Here is a 25,106-nt window from a genome sequence, read left to right on the forward strand (position 1 = left end):
GTTCTCCTATTTAGAAATAAATTCATTACCTAGGGTGATAAGACCAGTAACTGAACAGACTCTTTTTCACTTTTTTTTTTTCCCCTAGGCTTCTCTCCTTTCACAAGCACACGGAAATGAATAAAACAATGAATTCCACCCAGCTCCAGCGAGAGCTCCTGTATGCACAGAGCTTTCCAGAGGCCTCAGGGAGAGCAAGACTGTGAGGGCACCTGGACTTACGACCAGCAACCTCCTCCTAAGTGCAAGGTTTAAGGCGTGACAGAAAAAAACAAACCCCAAAACTTACAGCAGCCAACCAGTTTGCCTGCCCAAAATTCCCTTCGACGTACGAGAATTATAACCTGAACGCTTTTTGTGCTTAAGGACTCAAGGACCTCGCAGTGCTGCTCTGAACCCCTCCGCGAGGGGCTGGAGGCCGCGGCCGCAGCGCCGGCCTCCCGGGCCACCCAACGAAGGAACCGGCCGGCTGCGGTGAGCGGGCGGCCGAAGGCAGCACCGGCACCGCGCCCCCTGGGAGGCTCCAGCCGCCCCGGAGCGCCACACGGCAGCCGGCGGTGTGCAGCGGGAGCTTAGGGGCTCTGCCCTCTCTAATCGAGACGTCCCCGCTCCCGCACAGCCCCGCTGCCTTCGCAAGCCGGCTCCGCACGGGCAGAGCGGCGGGACGCCGCAAGAGACGGCCGCCGAAAGTGAGAGCCCGTCCCCGGGCACCTCAGCGCAGGACAGGACACGCCCCGCCCACCACCGCGAACAGCGGCCGGAGCGCCTCCGACCCCCTCGGCGGTGCCGCAGCGCCCCCCGGCGGCGGGGAGGTGCGCCCGGTCGAGCCGCTGCCGCCGCCGCCGCGCCGGTAAGGGCCGAGGCTGCGCTGTCCCCGAGCCCCGGGCCCGCAGCCACCGCCAGGACAGATTTACCGACCTCGGGCATAAACTGCAACGCCGAGCGGCGGGAAGCGGGCTGAGCGCGCTATGGAACCGAAGGGCTGCAGCTTCGAGGCCACCTCTATGCCCCTGCTCGGCTCCACAGCAAGTGCCCGGTAACGTGCGTCTCACCATGGACCGGCCTCGGGAACACACAAAGTGGCGACGTGTACAGAGGCTGCAGGGAAACACAACCGCGTTCCGGCATCCCAAGGGCAGTGCCTGCAGCACCTCACAACGGCCCTCAGCCCTCAACTCGGCCGCTGGCTGCCATCAGCCCTCAGCAGGCATCTGCTTGGAGAGCAAAGCCGCTAGAAGAAGCTGTAAGAGTCACAGCGCTTGTGACACAGCGCCCTGTCACACGAGGGGAAAACGGGAAATGTTTATTTCCATTTAATCCCAGAGGCAAACAGTTTGTAAGGCTGGCATTCAACTTCATTAGCGATCAAGGAAGAAAACATTTTGTCCACCAGACCTCACCAGTGTGTCCTTGCCCTCACTCCTGCCTCTCCGCCTGAGGAGTCTGGAAAACCGGGGCCCCGGCTGCACGGTGTGTGTGGTGGTGGGCTGCGGGCGCTGGGAATGCTGCTCCCTGAGGGAGCCGCGGGCGAACGGAGCAAGTGAATTCCTCACTAAGTGAATTCCTCCAGCTGACGGTGTGAACAATTTCTGCTGCGTGTTAACAACGACTAAAGGATCTGTGAGGTGCGTGCGGACGAGCCACACCGACCGTCACCCTGCCGTGCATGGGAATGCCAAGTTCTTTGGACAGAGACTGAGAAAGGGTGTTCTGAACCACAGACCCGCTGACAGGCGGCGTGCCAGGGCCCCGCGCTGCTGCTGCACACCGAGGGCCGGCCCCGTCAGACCTCGCCCCCCGCCGGGACGGGCCACGCACGGCGGGAACGCCAAAGGCGCTCGGCGGCAGGCGGACGGTGAGAGGGGCCCGTGTCCAGCCGGTGATTTACTCCGTGGAACGTGTGGTGCGGGACAAGGACGAAGCTGTCAGCCGCGCCTCCCGCCTGCGCCGCCGCTGTCGGCTCGGCCCCGAGCGCTGAGGGGGCCGCGCTCGAGCCGCCGCTTCCCGCCCTTTTCCCACCCCGCGCTTTCTCCACAGCCGCGGGCCCGCGGCGGGGGGGGACACGTCCGCTGCCCGCCGCGGGGTCGGACCCGGTCCCGCCGCCGCCGCCGCCCGCTGCCCCGCGCCTGGCACATGGCGCGCACCACGTCCCGCCGCCGCTGCTCCCGGCGGCCGCCTCCCCCGCAGGGCTGCCCGCCGAGAATGCCTGCGGGCCCTTGGGGCGCCCTGAGCCTTTCCTCACCCACCGCAGCGCTCGCAAGGTGAGACGGCGATCCGGCGGGCCGGCCCAGCGGCGAGGACGCAGCCGCCAGGCAAGCGGGGGGGGGGTGAAGCGCAGCCCCACCGCCGCTGCCGCCTTCCTTTCCCGGTCAGGCGCCGCGCGGGGGAGCCCCGGTGCGCGCGCCCGCCGCCGCGCCTGCGCGCGGGACATTAAAGGGGTGCGGGGTGGGCAGCGGAAGGCCCCGGTTACGGCGGCTGAGGAGAGACAGAGTCGGGCGAATAGGGAGCGGGCGCGCGAGCCAGCGCGGAGGGGCCGGAGCCGCGCTGAGCGGAGGCGGGCGGGGGACGGCGCCGGCCCGGGGCGCGTGTGGCGCGCAAAGTGGGGTCTGAGCACGGCGCAGGGCGCCGGCGGGGGGGGGGCGGGCAGGGGCGAAGCGGAGCCGGTGGCCGGGAGCAGGAAACGCCGCGGGCGGCGGTAAGGCCTTCAGCGGAGCGCCGTCGGGAGACTCGCCGCCGGCGCGGTGAGTACGACCGCCAGGGTGGGGGGGGCTGTTGGTGCAGGTGAGGATCCGCTGAGTCACCTGCCCCGTCGCCGTCCGTACCCCCCCTCCCCGCCCCACCTCGGCTCCGGCGCTTCGGGACGCGGCCTCGGCCGCGCCGCGGGCCGCGCTGCCCCCGCCGCCACGCCACGCGGGGGGGATATGGCCCGGCGGCCCCGCTCCCCCGGCCCTGACGGTCGCCGCTGCTGCTCCTTGTCGTACCCATGGAAGGATCTTTGTTGTGCTAAAGCGGTTGAGGAGCTGGGCTGCGGTCCGGGCGCGGGGCCGGTCCGGCCGGGCATCGGGAGCGGGTCGGGCAGTTCAGCGGGAGCCGCTTGGCTGGGGCGGGGAAGCTACAGGCAGAAATAAGGCGGTGTTGGGAAACGCGCTCCTTATCTGGTGTATCCAGGTACCAAATAATCTCAGACTGGAAGGAAGAGGCACCCTCTGGAAACGTACGTCTCAAAATCTGACGGCTTGGTTTTGTTTTAATTAGGTCCGTGGTCAAAGGCTTTGAAGTAATCATGGATAAAAGAGGAGGCATAACAGAGGCTGAAAATGGTGATGCTTTCCTGGAGTTGAACAGAATTACAACAAAATACCCACATCGTTACACAAAGGTGGGCTCTCTCCCATTCCCTCTTTGAGTTGTGCAAGGTCACAGAAGTAGAGTGGGAGGTGTAGGTTCTGTGGGAGGGAAGCACTAAGGGGAAGGCAGGAAAGCCTTTGCCTGGATTGGGATTTGCAAGATGGTGTAAGATGTGTAACTTGTTAAATGTGAGATAGCTATGCAATCCTGTCCTTGATATACTTTTGATTCCCACCATATTTTAATATCTGAGCACCTCGCAGCATGTGCTGGAGAGATTACGATAGGGACTGAAGTATGTTGTTCTATCAGCTTGCTCAAGCACTTGGGCTTCATAGTTCTGGTTAGTTTTCAGCAATATTACTTTAAGAAGTTGACCAGAATGTTTCCTTACGGTAGATGCCACTTCCTTGGAACATATAGCACATTAGATCTTATCAGGAGCTTTAATGTGTTTACTGAGATGGCTTTTGTAATCTTAAAACTGCTCATGTTTGGGTGCTAGAAGCCTAAGCACTTATGATTCCAACTAATGCTTAGTGTTAGAACTTCAACACAGGTGCTTTGTTTAGCTGTGATACCTAAATACATGCATGTGTGGAAGAGCAATAACTGAGTAACTTGTAAATAAGGATTCTTTCAATGCTAAGTGAGCTTGATATGCTGTGGGTTTGAGTATATATAAGGTTTAAATCTCGTTTGGGATTTTGGTCCCACTGCTGAAACTTGCCTTTAGAAGGAGCTTTTAATCGTGGCTGATTTTCGCATTGCTGAAAGCTGTGGGAACAGGTGGTCATTGCTTTGTGGAAATCTGTTAAGATACTTCGCAACAAATGGCCTGAAGTGTGGAACAGGGTGAGACAGTGTACTGTTACTGACTGTGTTATCTTGAGGAATTCTGAACTGTTAGCTTCCTAGTAGGTGGTTTTCAAAAGAAGAAAAAGAAGTTATCGCTGTGTCTCTGTTCTGTTGAGATAGTAGGGCTGGCTTATTTTGGCTAGACATCAACAATAAACAAAGTGCCTTGGATTTGGTGTAACTTGTGTGGGAGGAGTATGACTTTCTAACTTCTTAGAGAAGATGTACACTTCTAAGATGCAAAATATCCTGTTGCTCAGACCTTGTTATTCAGTTAACTGTAAAGTGAAGGAGAGGAGCTGTCTTTAGGCTTTCACTGCTGGAGAAGTGGTGTCTGTGCTAGTTCAGTCTTGCCCAGCTCCTCTCAAGACTGGTAACTGAATGCAGCTTTATATTCTGTTTGCTTTTTTAGGCAGTATTCAGCTAGTGCTGGTGGTAGCTGCACACTGATACTGGTGCATTTGTAGCTTCACTTTTGTTAATTTGGTACCTACTGTTTCTGATCAGGATAAAGTGGCAGAGCTAGTGCCAGAAGACATCTGGTCTTGTTTATCTGTTGGTTTCCAAGGAGTCTAAAGTCAAACACCAGAAATAAATCTGTGTTAAAAGATCTTGCATCGTATGTTTGGGGCTTTTTTTGGTCTTGCTTTTTTGTTTTGTGTTTGGTGGGTGTTTTTTATTTTGCAAGTAGCATTTGAGATCCAGCTGGTTGGAGGTGCTCAGGTAATTACATTGTAAAGCACTCACATGATCCAGTTTCCTACTGATTAGGAATGGGAGGAACACTGGTTCAGGACATGTGCTGCTGATCTCAAAAAGGAACTGATTTCCTTTAAGTTTATCTTCTTTAATACCAGTAGAAAAACCATTAGCTCATAGTAGGAATCCTTCTGAACTGTTTGAATAAAACATGCTTTTCCCCCACCGGCTTTAAAGTACTGGTGTGTGAATTAGAGAAAAGAGCCCCAAAACATCCTGGAAGTGCCAGCATTAGTATCCTCTAATATGAGAGGTGTTACTTAGTCCAAGCTGTGTCTTTTCTAGTTCTTTGGATGCTGTTGCTCCAGAGGTGCACAGCTAATGAGCTAAAGCAAAAAAACAGTTCAAATTTTCCTCACCTCAATGACGAATTGCAATAGGATCTGATGGAGAGTCTATGGACTCCCTCTTGTGGCCAACAAAACAGGCAATTTCAAGTTTAGTGATGGACAGTGCTGTTAATACTTGTAATACTATCATAGCCTGATGCATTTACTACAGCACTGGTTTATTTTGGGAAGCTGTGGGCAGAGAGACCAGTCTCCCTCCCTTTTTTGCTGAAGACTAGTACAGGGTGATGTTTGGATATATATGTGTGTGTGTGTGCGTATTAAGATTTTTGTCTGGCTACCAAGCTGCCATCTGGAAACTTTCAAGTATCAAGCTCATCTAGTTAATGAGCTGATTTTAATCATATGAGGATAATGATGTAAAAGCTTTACACAATATTGTATTATTTGGGAAAAGGTAGAGAGATTTTCTTCTTCAGTTTGGCTGATACGTGGTGTCTGCTCTTTGGATCTCTTTATCCTTCCAGCTGCCCACTGATATCTGCACAGTTCTGAATCACTTCAGTACAGTTGGGAGTGAGGCAGATTGAAGAAAGGTAATCTAGGCAGAATGAGTAAGTTTTTAATTAGAAATGTGCATCTTGACTTCAGCCAAGCTGATGATGATTCAAAGCACCAGTGGTCACACCATTAATAATGCTTTTTAAATGGAGCAAACTGCAGTGAGGCTGTAGATTGATTACTACTCTGCCTCAAATGACTAACTGCTCAGGAGTGTGTAATAGTAAACTAAAGACTGTATTTGAAAGCTGGTGGAAAGTGAGAAAACTGTAGTAATCACTCAGCATTGATTTGGTGTTAGGTAGAGTGGGTAATTGTATAGCATACACTTAGATGTCTTGGAATGGGTGGTAGTCAGAAATGGCAAGCTTGTCTGGAATTCCCAGACTTACATTAGTAACTGGTATTGTGGTAATGCTTTGCTTTACCTGCTGGAACTCATATAGCATTAAACATAGCAATATTGATTTCATCTTGAAGTTACTTGCTCCACTATCAATGATGCTAGCCTTACCTGTAAGCCAGACTGTCTGGGGAAGTGAATAGGTCAACATGTGTGATGTGAACAGCTTTTGAAGCCCTGAGCTTGACCTAGGGAGGCTTAGTGCTTCAAATAAGTGTTTGCTCGGTGGCCACTGCTAGAAGAACTGAAAAATAAACTAGCTGTCTAATATCAGCTTTACACTGTGGCATTTCACAGGATGTGAAATGGCGTATTGGGAAACTTGGGCTGTCAGATTGAAACACTACATTGAACAGGCAGTCTGGAGCAGAGGTTTTGTCACTTGAATCTTGTTTAGGTGAGAATTGAGACTAATTTCTTGCCTTTTTTTTTTTTTTTTAATAGGAGGAACTGCTGGATATTAAAGAGCGTCCCTACTCTAAGCAAAGACCTTCTTGTCTTTCTGAAAAATATGACAGGTATAGTCTTGATTATGCAAAAACTGTATATGTTTCTTTCAAAATGAAAGCTTAAATTGCAAAAAATTCTTCAGTAAGTGCACTTATGCTAATGTAAGATACATAGGTTTGGTGTATGACAGCATTTCCAGAGGTACTAATCTACTAGGAAAGGCTTAATGCCCTAGCTAGGAATTTTGTGCTTTGCACAAAGATTATAACATGAGATCCAGCAGAAAATAACTTCACACAAGCCTTAAGACCCGTAGGACAACTACCAAGAATATAAATGAGTGTATAGCACAGACCAAATAGGTCATGTTGCAACAAGCTGACTTGCTTGATGGATTGCTCTCCCATGTTGACAGTACCTCACTTAAAAATGAAGGTGAGAATGTTCTTGGCTTGTTTGTTAATTTGCTAAACAGCAGTATCTTTACTTTTTTGATTCATTTATTGTATAAGTAAGTATGGGATTGAGGTAACATTTTCTTAATGAGAAGCAACAGTGTACAATTCTGTGATCTACTTGAGTTAGTTTTTCGGTGTACCAGGCAAACTTCACCAAATCATGTTGTCCCTTTTATGATCTGACTCTGAGTATTATAAATCCTTACTGTTACAGAAGGGATCCAGAATACCATGTATGAGGTACTAAAATATAGTAAGGCAGAGATTTAGAAGCTGGGTATGAAAGCTGTTTCACTTGTACAGATTGCTAGTCAGTAAATTCTAGGTTTGCAGCAGCGGTATTATGAACTCTCTGTTAGACTCCAAGGTCGCAAACAACCCTGTAATTTTATTTTCATAGTGATGGTGTGTGGGATCCAGAGAAGTGGCATGCATCTTTATATCCAACTTCAGGAAGAACTTCACCAGTGGAAAGCTTTAAAAAAGATTTGGATTCAGATCGGACTTCTCTTATGCGTAGGATAGTAGGTAAGTGCATTCTTAGAGCACAAGACTCAAAACTGAGCATAGGCCATTGGCAAAACCTTTCCTTTGGTATGACACAGTCTCTAATTGTTTGATTGCACAGAATAAGTGTCAGGGAAATCTTGGTTGCTCTGACTGTAGTTTCTGGTAACTGTCACCTAAGAACAAACTTTGGTAGTTGTTATATCCTACTATTCTTGCTGTATGATGGTAAATGCATCTGTAATAATGCAAGTGCTGGGTGCAGTTTCTCTACAATTCAAGACTGAGCACTTAGGTCTGTAGCAGGACAACAGGTACTTCCAAGGAGACTGCAATGATTCCTCAATATCCAACTGTAATTTAATTATTTTTTTCTGCATTTGCTGTGTTCTTGGCTAGATTAGCTTTGCAAAAGTAAGTCCTGAGTGTTTTCCTTCAAAAAACTCTGGAATAGCAGTGAGTCTGTGGAACGAAGTTGTTACATAGAGAACTAGCTTGTATTTACCAATACATTAAATTCGGTGCTTTTTGTCTGGTCTTTGACTTGTAGATCCAAGGGAGCGAGTGAAAGAAGATGACTTGGATGTAGTCTTAAGCCCACAAAGACGAAGCTTTGGAGGTGGCTGTCATGTAACTGCAGCTGTTAGCTCACGGCGCTCGGGGAGCCCATTAGAAAAGGAGAACGATGGTGTCCGTGTTATTGGTGGCCGTAGGATTGGCAGTGGAAGAATAATCTCTTCTCGTAACTTTGACAAAGACCACCGGGGTGGTGAGAAGGACATACGTGACTCTAGAGATTCAAGAGACCGTGATCGAGAGAGGGACTACAAAGACAAACGCTTCAGGGTTTGTTCTTTCTTTTCCTGGCTGCATGTGAAATCAGGTTTTGGACGCTTTGCTCTAAAAGCAACAGAGGCAGGCTGACTGCATGCAGCAGCTGTGTTCCACACAAGTAGGCCATTTCTTAAAAGCACCCTTATAGTGTAAAGGGTGAGCACTCAGTTCTTCAAAATAAGTTTTCAGTCCTTTAGACAGCTTAACTGGGATGCATTTAATACGGTGTGTTTCAAAAACCTTGCCTGTGGTAGACTTAATAGCAAGATACTCAAAAGTCTAATAGTTCATTTGTAATTCTTAACCCAGCAGTTGTCAGTGAGGGGTTGTCTTTAACCTCAGCAGTTGGAAGCTTTCCATGCTTTCAGGCGTTTCTATTTTTCTTTTAAAGGAGGAATCACTAGCCTAACTCAGGATACAAAACTGAGTTTATACAGGTACTTGCAGACCAGTAGCTTTCAGTGTAATGAAGCAGAAATTCAACTGTGAAGCTTAAAATTTAAAAGCTTATTGAGCATGCGGAGTGTGTGTATTAACCTTATTCAGAAAAGAAAAATAGAACTGGTGTGAAAATATTGTCACTTGCTTTGGAGGTCAGGGAGGAATCTTATGAAACAGCATTTTATGGTTAATATTTTTTAACATCCCGTTTCAGAGGGAGTTTGGTGACAGCAAACGTGTCTTTGGGGAGCGAAGGAGGAATGACTCGTACACTGAAGAGGAACCCGAGTGGTTCTCTGCTGGTCCTACAAGTCAGTCTGAAACCATTGAGCTCACAGGCTTTGATGATAAAATTTTGGAGGAAGATCACAAAGGTAGAAAACGTACAAGACGACGCACGGCCTCACTGAAAGAAGGTAATGGCAAATCTGACAAAAGCTTTGCTTGCCTGCTAGCGTGGCATGTTGCTGGATGTAGAGGTGACTGTTACAGATCACGCAAGTGTAGAGAATAATGCAGTTTACCAACCTTTATCTTAAACTTGTGCTTAAACTTAAGCTTTTGGTCATCCTGAAGCAGAAGATGTAAGGCCCATAAGTAATCTTTCAGACTGCAAATACCTTTAAGTGGTAAAATGCTATTTTTCTCAAAGAAAGGCAGGACTGAGAGGCTGGGAAGAAACCTTGTATGGGTGTTGAATGATATCAGGGATTTGTAGACTATTAAAAGAGTCTTGTCCATTTCTGTATCCTGCTGGATGCTAAAGGCTTGGTTTAAACTAAGCTAATACCCTGAGATACTTCAAATATTTTTCCTTATAGTAATACTATCATTAGGAACACTGAGTTGGACCTACAGCTGACAGTAATGTAGCTTAAAGCTGAATTTGGAGACCAAATTTGTCTGCTGTCATTGGACTTCAGGTCTACAATTATTCCTAGTGCTGCAAAGCTGTAGTATAAACTTCTCTGAGGCAAGAGAAATTACTCTTTAATGCTAGAAATTCTGCAGGTGGACAACGTAAACCTGAGGAGTTTAGGTTTAGTTGTGTATTCACTTAACTAAGAGGTAGTACAGTTTCAAGCATGCTAGGTTTGTAATTGTCACAGCTTTTTTTACACCACCCATGCAAGTTTTTTGAGTCTTCAAAATGACACATGACTTGTTCCTCCCAGAGGAGTAGCAGCAATATTTGTCATGTGTTGGCAATAACAAGAATTCATGTCAAGTACCAGTTCTCAGGGAATCTGCTCTCAGGGGCACCTAGGAAGAAGGCAGGCACTGTTGGCAGGATTCTTGGTGGAAAAACAGCAACAGCTCTTAACTTACTGCAACAGCTATATCTGCCTGGTGTGACATAACATCTGTTATGTTCTTCATACTTCCTGGGGTGATTGGGATGCAGTTCTTTACACATGATTCAATGGCAGTTCTTATTTTCTTGAAGTAGATAGTCTTAATTACAGACCAGAAGCTCTGTGCTAGGAGTTTTAGTGGGTACTAGTTTCTGTTGTGGCAGACTACAACCAGCACGATGTAACTGGTGAAGTATCACGTAGGTGGCTAGATTGATCTTATGCTTCTAATTCCTAGGCAAATGCATTGACTGTTAAGGCACTGTTCCCACAGGAAACAGTGAAGTTCAGTGACTTGGTGATCACTTGATTTTTCTTTTTAAGGGATAGAATGCAATGGTGGAGTGGCAGAAGAGGATGAAGTGCAAACTGTCCTTGCCAATGAAACTCCAGCAGATCAAGAAGTTCCTAGGGAAGCTGTTTTACAAGAACCAGCTCCAGGAGAGTTTGACTTCAATGAGTTCTTTAACTTGGATAAAAGTGTTCCTGGCCTGGCTTCGGTGAGGGTTTTTTGGTTTTCTTTTAAGACTGGCTGTATTCATGAGAAGCATTTTTGCTGCTGCTGTGTTCAGTGAAAGCTAAAACTTGTTGCTTTGTGAAAGTTGCTTTGTGTGGTGTGTAAGTCTAAGATGAACTTGTAGAGATTTAGCTTTGGAGTCTTAGGATGTTACTGCTAAAGTGTTATCCCTGGGGCTGGCCCTATGTCCAAAGAAGGTATATGAGGCAAACTAGTTGATTATTTGTCCTTTCTTTGATCTCTACTTGAAGACTCAAAAGAGCATCCTGGATGAATCATCTTTGGAAGCGTTATAGATATGTTCAGAGAAGGTTCACTGTACAAATTTAGTATAGCTCAAAACAACCTTTTGCAGCTAAGTCTGGGAATCGCAGCAAATGGGTGCTCTGTTCAAGCTTCCTGGAAGGCTGTAAGCCTGGACACACCTGACAAATACGGTCACCGACATACAGTTGGGTTCTTATTGGTACCAGTAATGTGGCCAAAAGGATGTGTATCTGAAGGGGTTTGAATCTTTACTATTTGAACCTCTGTATAGTGGTCGATTCATTATTGCAAGCTATTACTACAGAGTTAGCAAAACATAGCTTACTGATTCAGTCAAAAGCGTGTTTAAACAATGTTGTTCAAGAGACTAGTAGATACCCTGTGTAGCTAAGTCATACGTGGGATGCTACTGGTACTTAGCTAGTAGCAAGACAATGAAGAAGACTGACATACCATAAGTATTTTCCAATGTGGATTTTTACCTGCAGCCATGATTTGATGGGGATTCTGGTACTTTTGTTGGTAGTGTGCAGCTTTTGAACACCTGGTCTCTAGAGGTCATAGTGGATGGTTAGTGTTCACTTTTTAGTATGGAAGCTGTAACCAGTCTGTATGGTTTTTCCTATGTGCTTTTTGCTTTTCACCACAAGAAGAGCGAAGCAGGTCCAGCAAGTACTAAGCATGGGCTTAACTTGCAAACTGCTGATTCTGTTCTGACCTCTCCATCACTAGGAAGAAAAGCTGTTCTTGACTGTTCTAGATGGTATAACTGATTAGTAGATGGAATTTGAGTAAAAAGGCTTAGTGTTATAGAAAAGTAAGTGTGGTTTGTTTTTAAATTTTATCCTGACAGCAAAGAGACTGATCTAATACAGTTTAGAAACGTAAAGGTTTAAAAAAAAAAGAAACCTTACCTAGTCTTTAATGTGAAAAAGCTGCTTGCATTAAAAAAGGTTCATTATGTGGTGGCAGTAATTTGACAAATATATAATGAAGAGTTTGTTCTCCCTGTAGAAGATATGAACTGTGTGGCATTAGACTTGACAATCTCATTTTAAGTGTATCAGCAAGATGGTGTCTCCTTTCAAAAGCAGGGAATTCACAAGTCACAAAATACCTGTTAATGTAACTTTAGTAGGCAGGTATCTGTCAAAAAAAATTGAGTCACGCTAGCCAGAGCATATTGTCATGCTCTTTCTTTGTCTTGGGGATGTGTCCATGACAAGTGATAGAGTAGATTTGTACATTTCCTGACTGAACTGTTTTAATTCTTCTACTGTGTCAGATTCAAACAGTCAAAACCAAACGGATGAATACTACCTTGGTTTTGCTGTTGTAAATAGTGTTGAGTGCCCCATGTTTCAGAGCAAACAGCTTCTCTAGTAGAAGGAAGCTGTTCTTTTGTCTAAAAGTAAATGTGCTGCATGGTGCCTATTAAGCAAGCTTTTAACTGGATGCAAGGTAGGAGAAGCTTTAGTTTGAGTTCAATTTTATAATGTGCTAGTTTTTAAATACTTGTAAGCCAAAGAAGTGAGCAGTTGCTATAAACTGCAGTGACTTCTGGCAGGCTGTGAAGTGCTGGTTGGTGACCTCAGTTCTGCCTGGAGGCAGAAGGTGCTAACTGCTGCTGCTGATGCAGACTCCATTGACTTGAAGAATGCAACCTTCTTATTCCCAGAACGGTTCAGCATGTGAAGTGTGAGCAAGGAGCCCTTAGCTACTGGCCTTCTCCTCTAGCCCTTCTGGGACACTTGCAAGTCAGGGGGTAGTCTTTGTACTTCATTTCAGTCATTGGGCGGGCAGTGCAGGAACTGCATTGAATCAGGATTGCAGAAAACCCAATGGATCAGAGAATTCATCCTGTACAGTGACAGGGACCAGCCCTGAGCCATCTGACTTCCGGAATTACTCATTGTTATAATTTGTTCTCGTTCTTGTGGCAAATGTCTCTTTTTGAGCACATCCACTTTGAAATGGTGTACTTAGTGGTCTTTGGATGCCCTGATTATGCTGTTTCAGTTACAGTTTTACTCTGAACAAATATTTGGTATAAATAAAAGATGTGCGATGGGTTATGCTACACAAATGCTGCCTTTTTGGAAGGAAAAAAAGGCAGTTCAAAGCTTTGAAACTTTTGGAACAGCATCAAGTTATCTGTAGGAGAATAATTTTGGTTACACAGTAAAGCTTCTCAAATGTTGCTGATCTTGCTTCAAAAAAGATTATCTTTTCCCTCCCTAATCTAGATGATAGAGGATGTGCTGGGGGAAGGCTCAGTGTCTGCCAGCAGGTTCAGCAGGTGGTTTTCTAATCCTAGTCGCTCTGGAAGTCGGTCAAGCAGCTTGAGATCTACACCACATGAGGAACTGGAGAGGCTAGCAGGTAAGACTGGGTCAGATAGCCTCCTTCCATATACCTTCCTACTGGTTCAATAAAAACATGGCAGGTAAAGCTTTAGGATAGTGAATTCTCCCAGTTTAAGCGCTTGACATTCTTCTCAAAGCTCTTAGGGTAAGCAGATTGTAAATTCTTTTTTAATAAATGTTCTTGTCATGCTTTCTGATGTCTTCCCAGCTGACCTTGGGCAAGGAGTGCAAGGCATAACTTGTCAGTGACATGTTGAAGTTGGTTACCAGTGTATGTTCATCTTGAGACATTGGGTTGGTAAACTGATGTCGCAGTGCTCCTGGTTTTGCTGTTTCAGGTCTAGAGCAAGCCATTCTGTCCCCTGGCCAGAACTCTGGAAACTACTTTGCTCCCATTCCATTGGAAGACCACTCTGAAAACAAAGTGGACATCCTAGAAATGCTACAGAAAGCCAAAGTGGACTTAAAACCTCTTCTCTCAAGTCTTTCAGCCAACAAGGAAAAGCTTAGAGAGAGCAGTAAGTGCCTCTTCAGATATTGTCAAATTCTGATGATGCAGTATCTCAAGGCAAGAGGCTTGGTATTCTGGAAACTTCAACTGCTGAGTCCAGGAGTAGGAAGTACTATAGGTTTACTTAGACTACTGGGAACCCAGTATTCAACAGATCTCAGTTGTGTCGATATCATCCCTGATTCTTTTCATCCTACTCCCAGGATGACATCAGGACTCTATCAGACAGCTTTACTGGCCATTAATAATCATAAGTTAAGATGATGTAAGTCTTGATCTGAGTTTCCAGCTTCGTCTATGTCATTTACATAACTTTTTCAGATTGGAGAATGGTTATGTCAGCTCTGAAACTGTGGCATTTAAACTCTGGGTTTACCAAAACCTTAGTGCAAGTCATTCTTGCAAGCATCTATAATGGATCTACTAAAACCTTAGTGCAAGTCATTCTTGCAAGCGTCTCTAACGGATCAATGTGGTTCATCAAGTATCAGTATCTAAAAAGATGAACAGTGGGTTGAGGATGTCAGTTTTTTTCAAATGCATAGTGTAAACTTCTCCAGACTGTTGCTACCACTTGAAGTACAGTGTCTGTGCTCACTGTTGAGTGCATTAATTAATATGAACATAAGAACAGATTTGCCTTAGTTATGCCACCCTGGCCAGAATCACAGGGTTCTAGGGAACTTGGTCTTTTAGAATTCACTTTTGCTATGATCAGCTGTTCTGAACAGAATTCAGGGCTGACTTCAAACTTAATGTTCAGGGCACCTCCAAGTTAGGGATTTGCATGTTTGGGCCCATAGCATGCATGGTGGGTACAAAATGCATGTGTTCTTTGAAATCGCAAGGTCTAATTCTGAATTGGTTTCTCTTGGCAAGCAGCATGGATTGCCATGTAAACTGGACTGAACAAAAAGTGATGGTGCTCTGATGTGTGTAGCTAGGAAGGAAAGCATCCAAGCGCTGCAAGTATTCTTAAGCATCCAGTCTGGGAGTATGGAGTGTCAGCTAACGTGTGGAGGACTTTTTCATAACTTGACTTAAATAGAAGCGCGAGTCTTCTGTATTCTGCTTAGTCTGACTTCGCTACTAAAAACTTTTTAAGCTTTGATCCTCTCAAACAATGGATGAATGAACAAAAAATTGAGGAAGCTTCCATTCACTCAAAAGTACCTGATGTGGGTTCTGTATTTCCATAAAATGCTGTACGGTTCTTCAAGTGTTGTGGAGGTTTCGGGTCAATTTTTCTCCACCAATATCATATTTTCCCTCATGTTCCATACTGCATGTCTGCATCATTGCTGCTTTTCTCCACCTTCTTGCCCAAATTTCCAGTAAATCTTGTTTCTTTGGGCCAACATCTGCTACAGCAATCCATGGCATGCTCCTGTCTCTTCTTCCTTTTCTCTTAAGATGTCATCCCATGTGATTTGTGTTAGTTGGTCCATAAAGCACGTCTAGCCTTGATGTCAGGCACTCATATATGCATAAACAGGGGGAAAAGTACTGCTTAATAACACTTGTACCTTATTCTGGTTATGCCAGTGAAATCTTACTATAGTGGCTTTAATTTCTGAGCAAAAAAAACTACTTCAAACTTTACACACACCAAACAAAGTGTGTAACTGAGTCTCTAAAGTATCTAAATACTCCAGGTATGTATTATCTCTACTTTTGATGGCTTCAGATAGTTTAACATTGCTTCCGCTGGCTGTCTCTCCTTGAGTATAAGATAAATGGAATTTTCTTAATTGAAAATGAACAAAGTTGTCAGATGAATAGTCAGACATGGTTTGACAGCCACTATGAGTATCAGAAGATAAGTTTTTGGCTGTTCCTTGTTTTCAAACAACTTATATTCAAGACCTGCATGAGAGAACTGTGATTTACTGTTATTTCTTCTGTATTTCTCAGCACATTCAGGAGTTGTACTTTCAGTGGAAGAAGTTGAAGCTGGGCTAAAAGGTCTGAAAGTGGATCAAGAGGGAAAAATTGCTACTCCATTTATGGCAGAGCAAATGGAGGAATCATTGAATGTCGCTGGCTCCAGACAGATCAAGAAAGATGGAGACATGACTGCATTCAATAAACTAGTCAGCAGTATGAAGGCAAGTGGGACTCTACCTTCACAGCCCAAAGTCAATGTAAGTAGCAGGCACCTGGCTCTCATGAACTGTGCTAAGACATGGGTTATGAACTGGAAATCTCTTACACGACCCCTCTGATAATGTGAGCCAGGACTGGATACAGCAGCATGATATTAAATGTAGGCTTGCATTTAGAATATTGTTGCTTGGAGGGGAAAGTACGGGAGGTGCTTTGGTCCTTTTAGTTAATCAAATTAAGTGTGTTCCAGTTCCGAGTTTCCCAGGGTTGGTTTCATGTTAAGTTTCTAAAAGCCCCACAACTCTAACACTATGTGAGAAGTCTAATTGCCACCTTGAAAGTGGACTTATGTGAATATCTAATCCAAAAGATTAATACCTGGACTTAAAAACTATAAATACTTGCCCTCCAAAAATACTTGTATTACCAAAAGGCTGAATCTTTTCTAGAGGACACTTTGATTAGTGTCTAACATTCTCCTACACTTGAACTCACTCTGTCTGAACCTTACCTTACCTTACTTAATAAAACCAAGTGCATCTGTAGAAAAGGCACTGTCTGTATAACAGACATCATCAGTCTGCTCTTCAAGGGAGACTCGCTAGTGTTAGTTTAATGGTTGCCTCGGTGGTGTTATTGAAAGGCATCTCTTACAATGGCTGTAGTATGGCTACAGCTAATGCTTAACTGAAGCTCAGGTGTCTTTAGTGACCTCTGTTTTAATAGAGGTACGTCAGTGCACATTCTGATATTTTTTAACTTGGATTTTAAAATTATCTGCCCCGAGATAAAACTAAACTGAGTATCTGTTACCTGAAAGGTTAATATTAAACAAAAGATGATACTAAGCTTTAGACCAGGAGAGATTGCAGTGTAAGATTTCATCCTGCCACTAACTGCCTAAACAGTATGCTTGACTCTGAAGCTACCAATCACTACTACTGGCACCATAAAACAATTCTAGCAACTGAGTAAGTTTTGTCCTGCTGAACTATACCCAAGGACTTCCAGGCTCATCCCACTTCACTAAAAGATAGGGAAGAATGTAAACTTGCCTTGTGAAGAATTTGTAGATTCCACACTTAAGTCAAGACTTTCATTTCTGACATCCCTTTACATTGATGTGTAGTTTTGATGCATAGAAATACATCTTAAATAAAACTGAAAAGTGTCTGTATAGTTTCGACTGACCACTTGGCCCAATGTTTTGTCTCTAATTTACACAGTTATATAAATTTATATATCTCAAACGTGATTAAGGCACATTCAACTACCTGTGTGTAATCTAGCACTAGGCATTTTCTTACCTAGGGAAGATCTGTGAGCCAGCTCATCCATCAACTTTGCTGGAATTTTGACTGATGCATAAATTATGGTTCTCACAGAACAAGGGAAATGATTTCTGTTACTGAGACAATGTAGATACAACAAGCACATCGAGAGACAATCCACATCTAATTCACAGTGTTTTCATTTTCTTAGCAGAGCCTTGAGAGCCACCTAATGTCACCTCCAGAGATGCCAGGCCAGCCTCTATCAAAGAATATTCTGCAGGTATTTCCAGGGTGGGGGGGGTGAAGGTACTTTAAAGCATATCCACAATGAGAAAACAAATTATTTGCAAATAAGATGTTTAAGGCAATTATGGGATCAGTAGTCAGACATGACTCTATAGGAGAGAACTAGTTATTAGTTCAGTAGAAATTTGATTGTCATGCTATTTCCCATGATTACAACTTGGAAAACCTGGCTAAGTGCCTAATTCTAAGGGCAATCCAGAATTGGTGTATCTAGTTGCACAAGTCCACCTCGTCTCTTCAACTTGCTATAAATAGCATAGTCTGTAGCATAGTGAAATGAGCTCATTTGTATAAATTGATCATACTCAATGTTCTTTCATTGCTTATTCTTAGGAACTTCTTGGTCCACCCATTTCCAGACCTGCTTCATCAAATGTCTTAAGTGGCCTGATAGGTGGTTTGGAGCCTGCATCCTCTCTACTGACACAAAGAGCACCTTCTCCCCCTATCCCACCTGTGTTTCCAACTCGAGCTGCTTCTGCAGATTACCTGCGCCATAGAATATCTTCACCCATTGGTGAGACCAGTTGCAAAACAGCCTTTTTTTCTTTTTTCCCCTTGAGTTTGTTTTGAAGAATAATTTACAGAATAATAAGACATTTCTGGCACTTGGTGGGCAACTAGGTCACTGTCTGCCTCTTGAGTGCAAGATGCCTTTTTATGTTTTAGTCTCTACTGTTAGATTAGTCTCCAAAAAATGTAGATGTCTGGATCAACTGGAGCTCACAGTAAATACTGGTGTGGAGTAATGTGCTCAGTTACTGTATAAGAAGGTAATTTTCAGGGACTACTTAGCCATTTGTATTGCAAAACACTACTGGTAGCCTCCCTGTAGCTCTCCAGTGTAGTGATAAAGAAGAGATGAAGTTCTCTGTAGACTTAAAGGGTTGAGCTGAGAGCCTTCACGAGGAATCCTTAATTAAGTGGAATTATTAAACTTAAGGATGTATGTTATATATATTGAAAGAAACTGTTAGTCCTTTCGAATACAGCTGTTGAATGTTCTTTAGGTTTTGGACAAGGTTCTCAGCAATTGCTTGGTGATCCATTTCCAGGTGTAAGGAAGCCCATGAGTCCAGTTGCTTCACAGGTTAGATCAAATGTTTTTTGCTACATCTTTTTCTATTGTGTGGTCTAGAACTAACTTCTTGGAAACACATACTTAGCTGATGCATTCAGATGTTTGTGCTTAATTCAGTTCACTGAGTGTGAGGATGCAAGTAATCTAGTACAGTTTCAAAACCTCATTGCAATTGGACCCATCTTAGTATCTCCAGTACAAGATTTCTTTGAGACTTCATTGTCAATAAAACAGATGGCTGTTGGTGGGCAGACACTTCGAAGACATTAGTAGTTACAGCAGTAAATCTTCAGTGTCTTAAAAAATGCCCAACCAAATACAATCTTTGATTTTTGTGTTTTATGCAATTCTACGTCAGATGAGTCCCTTGGAAATACAGCAGGCTGCGTTGGAGGGACTGGCATTACCACATGACTTAGCCATACAGGCAGCAAACTTCTATCAGCATGGCTTTGGCAAACCACAAATGGACAAAAGCAGAGACGGCTACAGAAACAGGTATCTGATTTTTAACATGAGTATTGTCTTTCATTAGATATTAATACTAGTCACTCAAGCTTGTATTTGTTCTTGGCAATCCTGCCTTTCATTCTGTGCCAAGAATAGAGCTGCTGCTTACTAACTTCCTGTCCCTTAACAGGCAGCAGCGAGTGACTAAATCACCTGCGCCAGGACACAGAGGGAATGCATCTTCTCCAGCCCCTACAGCATCCATCACTAGCATGGTCAGTACCTAATGTATGATGATTGCAGGGAAAGCTGTGAAAGTGTCTGCAGTAACTGGGTTATAACAACTGTAAATTGATGGGAGAAAGGGAGGCCATAGAGATATAATCATATTCACATTGTATCAATGGCCACATGATCCAAGAATGAATTATGCTTTGTGCTTAACCTAATGTCTTCACTGAAAATGGCCTTCTCTGACCACTGTCTCTTCTAAAACTGAAGAAGCACCATTAATATTACCTCTTCTGGAAGATAACTATGAAAACTCAGGCATTCTATTTTGGTACTTAAGTTTTCAGAAGACAGGTGCCGAAAGCCATTAGCTACTTTAGGGAACACTGGTCTTCAGGTGTGAAGAGACTGATCCTAGTGTCTGAGGTTGAAATACTACTTAAGTGCTTCAGGGTTACTTTGAAAAATAAAATCTCAAAGCCAAGCTGTGGCCTTGCCGCCTTCAGTGCTTTGTAGAATGTTGCTTTGATCTAAATTTGATCAGTCAAGTACTTGCTTGCAGGTCAGGACTAATAGACTATCAGCTGCTAAATCAAATAAGCACTTCTGTTTGTGTACCAAATGAGTGGCTTCCACAGGTGCCCTGTAACTGTGAATGGGCAATAGTTTTCTGCAGATCCATCAGCCCTGGGCTCATACAGGTGAAACAGCTCTGTAGGATCCGTTGCTGTTCTGAACCAGTAGCAAGGAGGAAACAGCTGTAATTTAAAATACAGCTCATCTGTTTTGTTTCAAGCCTGTTAAATATGCATTTAACTTCACAAACATCTGCTGGTTTCAATAAAGGTATTGGACTTCTGCAAAAGCTAAAGCGAAGTGCTTAAACCATAGAATGAAGGTATGGAATGAGGTGAAGTAAAATCATGGGCGCACAGTGGCTGATTCGGAAGAGCTTTAAATGGGAAGGATGTGCTAGAATTGGTGTCCACCCACAGCTAAGTGTGGCCTAGATAATGAGCACTGAGTAAAGGTGTTGCTTCTTACTATGTTCTCTGCAGCTGTCTCCTTCCTTCACACCTACCTCGGTGATTCGCAAGATGTATGAGAGCAAGGAGAAGAGCAGAGAGGAGCCAGTTTCTGGGAAAATGAAAGTCAGTGATGGTAAAGATGAAAATCAGAGGCCAAATGAAGGTATTGTAATGGCTTTAAAGTAATATATACAAAAGAGATTTGGAATAGAATCAAACACCTGTAGTACATAATATGCCCAGGCTAAAGTTAGACATTCCCAATGTGCGGGAATGAGGGTGTAGAATGAGCCTATAATGAGAGGAAGGGTTAGAACTGGGGTACACTTCAAAGTGTAGTGTTGGGTTTAAATCCTTTCCCCCACCCATCTGTCAGTTTACAAGTGATAGTGGCACTAAGGCCTGGACCAAAACTGTTTCTTTGCAGCTGGTCTTGATGAACAAGCATATTAACAATAATGCTTCTGTATCTCTTCATACCAGTCATTGAATGCAAGCAACTTACAGCCCTCTTGAGACATCTTACAATCAAAGCTGAGACCAGTTAAGCTCTTTTAAGATCTGTAGCAGATCAAGGAAGCATTTTGTCACTCTAACTGATGTAAGTGGCTATTAAAAGGAAATGCTTGATACCAATTGCTTGACCCAGTAAGACTGACATGTCTAATTGCCATGACATTGTACTTCAGTACAGAGGTAGTTTGAAGTCCTATTACACAGTGGACTTTCTTCCTTTTAGTACTCCAACTATTATTGCTACCTCAACTGGTAGCAGATGACTCAAAGATATTTTAGGCCTTGCTTAACTGATTTAGATGGTCTGGAAGTAGCTTCTTGTGGTCCTTTAGTGTTCCAAGTCTTGATAAGCAGATGTCAGACATAAAAGGCTGCTGCTAATGCCCAGACACATCTAAACTGAAAAACCACTTTGGGCTAGATTTCGGCCACAACTACAAATTGTAATACTGTCTAGGGAGGATCCCTTGTACCTCCTGTTGCCTTTAGGACTGATTCGTCCATGCTGCCAGCTCAAAATTTCTGAGAAAGAGGAAAAAATAAAGGTGGTTACTACCAATTGTGACCTAATTTAAACTTGCTGTCAAGGGATTTCTGTGGAACGTTACTTCTCGTTACTGCTTTGAAATAATTTGGCGAGAAGTATCCAGGAAAGGCAGATGCTTATTAATATGACTAAAGTTCAGCAGTCCTGGAATCTAGCTATCAAATCCAGTCATTAGCTTTAATTTTCATTAGGGGTCATCCCTAGCTGTGGACTATAATAGTTGTATTCAATTCTAGCTACAGATAACCTACTGTCTAGTTCTGTGGAGAATGCAGATCAAGAAACTTTGCCCACCTTAGGTACCAAACTACCTGCACTGCAGCGCTCTGCATGTTCCACACCTCTTACCCAAGCAAATCGTTGCACCAAAGAGCAAGACTACAGGCCTAAATCAGCTGGTAGAAAGACTCCTACAATGGCCTCCCCAGTACCAGGAGGCCCTTTTCTTCGTCCTGTTCATCAAGTACCCCTTGTTCCCCATGTACCGATTGTACGACCTGCTCATCAACTGCATCCAGGATTGGTCCAGAGAATGCTGGCACAGGGGGTTCATCCGCAGCATCTTCCTCTGCTGCAAGCAGGTAATCCATACTTTTTTTTCCCCCTTAGGCTAATGCATCTTCTCTGTAAGACTGATTTTTGTTAGGAACAGCACAAATTGAAACTCATTACTGGTAATGTTTCTTCCATCAAAACTTATCTTTAAAACTAGGCAATAAATTCCAACCCATCTAAATATATAAATGTTTGGTTTGCTTTAATTCCTTATGCTTATTGGGTAAAGCATTTCCTCACTCTTGTTCAACAGGTATGCTTCCACCTGGAGTGGACCTGTCTCACTTGCAGGGAATATCTACTCCCATCCTTGGCCAACCTTTTTACCCGCTACCAACAGCAAGCCATCACATCTTAAATCCACGCTCTGGGACACCTTTGCAGCTAGCAATGATGCAACAGCAGCTACAACGATCAGGTAGGCTAAACATAAAATAGGAGTAAGAGCACTAGAACACTGACTGGCCTGCCCCAGGTTACTAGTTGCCCTGTTCGAGTATACTCTGCTAACAAGAAGCTACTTTGTTAATTCAGATACTCGTAATCACTAATGTTGTGTGGGTATTGGAGCAGTTTTGGTGACTGCAGGCTCTTTTGCCAGAATGTCCAAGTGAGGAATTAAATTTCAAGATACGTGTTGCTACAAATCTGCCTTTTGCAGCATGTGTGCAGTCCTTCTTGCTGGGTGAGAGGCTCTTGCCCAGTCTAAAATAAGATGCTGCTTGATAGTGGCCTTCCAGTTAAAACCTGCATCATGCTGTCCAGAACTGGCGGTGTCAGGCTGTTTATGGGAGTATTAATGAGGAGAAACGTGCAGCCAAGAGTTCCCAGGACTAATAGCATGAGCAAAAGCCGTGTTTGGCTCATGTGCCTTATCAGGTGATTGCTCTAGGGCAAATCTTTAGTGTTGGCTGAACATTACTCCACCTCTAATAGCTTTACATTTCACAGGCACTGGAGCACAGGGATCACCTGCTGGTGCACAAACAACCCCCCAAAACATGCTGCCTCGGACTGGGTTATCTCATGGGCACACACAGCTCGACCATCGCCCCAGCCAGAGGAGTGGCTCTCCCATTGGCCTTGCAAAGTGGTTTGGTTCCGATGTCTTGCAGCAACCTCTCCCTTCCATGCCATCCAAAGTCATCAGTGTAGATGAACTGGAATACCGGCAGTGAACAGTGACCACTGGGTGGAACACTTGTGATTCTTTAGACTGGATAAAATGTCCATAGTCAGGACTTCACCTCTGTTTGGTTTTTTTGGGGCTTTTTATTTTTAGCACTCTGTGCGAAATTTCTTTTTGAGAGACTAAAGCACATGGCACCTGTCCTGGTCTCATGTCTGCATCAAGACTAAAGGATCCATTATGGCTTGAATAGTGAAGCCTGAAGAAATTTAGATGCAAGACAAAGCCAGTTGAATCCTGGAAGTGTCTATTTTTCTTTTTGTAAGATATGTGAATGAAGTGCTGATATTCTCTAGTGTAGAGGTAGCAGCTATTGATTCCTCCTGCAGAAAACTAAATGTATAGACCCTTGTGTACAGACTTGTGTATAAACAATCTTTTGTATATATACACATAGACTAGCCTTTTTGAATCTATACAGCTGTACATAAGAGTAGCTGATAACAGTTGAGCTTTAGTTGTGCCTATGGTTTGGATCTTTCTCCATTGTATGTGTGGGACTTTCTTTAAGATTAAAGTTGCATATCCTAAGTGTGAGTGAACAGGATAAAGTTGCTTTGCCTTTTCTTGCTGCTCATCTCCTCTAGGCCTCCCCATCACATTTTTCTGTCACGTACTGTGCACTCAGTGTAGCTAAAGTGTCAAAGTAAAAAGCCCACATCTTGCTGTCTGTGTAACAGAGGTCTGACTCCTTGTGTGTATGACTCCTGCCACCAAATCAAAGAATTGTTTAGTCTTCAAACAGCCTTGAGGATGGGACCTGGTACAGTGGTGATAAGTCAGATCTTCAGTCTGCCATGGAGGCCGTAGGTACCTACTGGTCATAGCTCTTCCACGAGGGCTGGTGCTGATCCTTGTTTAGCTGCAGTATATTCCTTGTTTTAATCTTTCAAACCTGTTCCTAAAGGTCATCAAAATGGAGCCTCTGAATCCTCACCCTTCAACTCCTCAGTCATAGCTGTGGTAGGCTCTGTGCTGCCTCCAGCTCTGTAGAGAAGGGAGTCCCAAGAACTGTCCTCAGTCTAGTGTGCATCTACTGATGCAATTACTGTGAAACTTGCCTTGGAGTCTTGTTCCGCAGCTTGAAAGGGAGAGGATGGGGTAGTTTTGTGATCTTACTGTGTATATTTGGTTTTAAAATACTATGTTCCTTTTAAGCCTGTTTCACTTTCCTGAACAGTTAAATGTTCTCTTCCATCCTTCTACTGCATGGCTCCTCACGTCACTGTCTCACTTGTGTTGAGTCTAGTCCTGCTGTCATGTCCTCTCTAGCGTAGGCCAGTGTGCTCTTTTAAAGGTGCAAGCAAACCCAGAATTCTCACAACTTGCTCTTTCTTAGGTCTCACTGAATGCAAAACCAGCAGCAGGGGAAAAAAAATAATCACTTGCCTGTATTATACCAATTGCCAGCATGCTGTGGTGGGTTTGTTTCAGTCTGGCAGAGACAATGTTGTACAGAAATAGCAAGCTGAAATCTCCAATGTGGAATCTGTTGGGGGTCACCCATATACTCCTAGTGGTTGTTCCTAAAACAATCTGTGTAAAACATGCAATCACCAGCTTGTCCTTGTAAGATTGTTTTCATACTTTTTTAACTTGACACTTTCCCAGTAACATTCTGTAAATAAAGTTGATTCTACCAGCTGTCTGTATCTACTGCTCTTGAACTGAACTCTGTCACTGTATTCATTGATTTTTAGCATTGTTTGAGCTGACTCTGCAGAGAATTTCCATGGGGGGAGAGAAATAACCCCGAAGAAGGTAGCTGGCCTCACTAAAGCCATACAGTGGGATTGCTGAATTTAACTGTGGTTTTGTACAGCCATGGTTAAGTGCAAGGAATGAGATTCCAATGTACTATAGGAACTCCTAAACCTTCCAAGCCCTAAAGAAAGGGT

The 25,106-nt window shown here is 44.3% G+C and overlaps 1 protein-coding gene across 8 annotated transcripts; it reads left to right on the forward strand.

Annotated features, from left to right (window-relative positions):
- The first annotated feature begins 854 nt into the window (after positions 1 to 854).
- Positions 855 to 24,858, forward strand: EIF4ENIF1 (eukaryotic translation initiation factor 4E nuclear import factor 1). Of its 8 annotated transcripts, none has more exons than XM_030501766.1 (19): positions 855 to 2,261; positions 3,256 to 3,379; positions 6,664 to 6,737; positions 7,528 to 7,655; positions 8,185 to 8,480; positions 9,124 to 9,325; positions 10,589 to 10,764; positions 13,295 to 13,430; positions 13,753 to 13,932; positions 15,840 to 16,069; positions 17,517 to 17,585; positions 17,945 to 18,128; positions 18,622 to 18,701; positions 19,051 to 19,190; positions 19,333 to 19,417; positions 20,432 to 20,564; positions 21,701 to 22,045; positions 22,273 to 22,437; positions 22,971 to 24,858. In XM_030501766.1, the coding sequence occupies exons 1-19, from the start codon at positions 2,134 to 2,136 to the stop codon at positions 23,195 to 23,197; spliced, it is 3,102 nt and encodes a 1,033-aa protein (XP_030357626.1). In that variant the 5' UTR covers positions 855 to 2,133; the 3' UTR covers positions 23,198 to 24,858. The 8 variants fall into 8 exon arrangements, with proteins under 8 accessions (XP_030357626.1, XP_030357627.1, XP_030357632.1 ...); XM_030501767.1 differs by having other exon boundaries at positions 10,595 to 10,764; positions 17,514 to 17,585; XM_030501765.1 differs by having other exon boundaries at positions 856 to 2,261; positions 17,514 to 17,585.
- The last annotated feature ends 248 nt before the right edge of the window (positions 24,859 to 25,106 follow it).

Source organism: Strigops habroptila, chromosome 11, assembly GCF_004027225.2.
Source record: "Strigops habroptila isolate Jane chromosome 11, bStrHab1.2.pri, whole genome shotgun sequence".
Taxonomy (NCBI): Eukaryota; Metazoa; Chordata; class Aves; order Psittaciformes; family Psittacidae; genus Strigops; species Strigops habroptila.

What these genes read in the sequence shown, in the direction of transcription:
- EIF4ENIF1 (XM_030501765.1), top strand. Translation starts at nt 2,134, where the DNA reads ATGGCGCGCACCACGTCCCGCCGCCGCTGCTCCCGGCGGCCGCCTCCC. An exon ending in CACGGCCTCACTGAAAGAAG is followed by an intron (nt 9,326 to 10,588) that starts GTAATGGCAAAT and finishes TTTCTTTTTAAG; the next exon opens with GGATAGAATGCAATGGTGGA. An exon ending in TGAGTCCAGTTGCTTCACAG is followed by an intron (nt 18,702 to 19,050) that starts GTTAGATCAAAT and finishes ATTCTACGTCAG; the next exon opens with ATGAGTCCCTTGGAAATACA.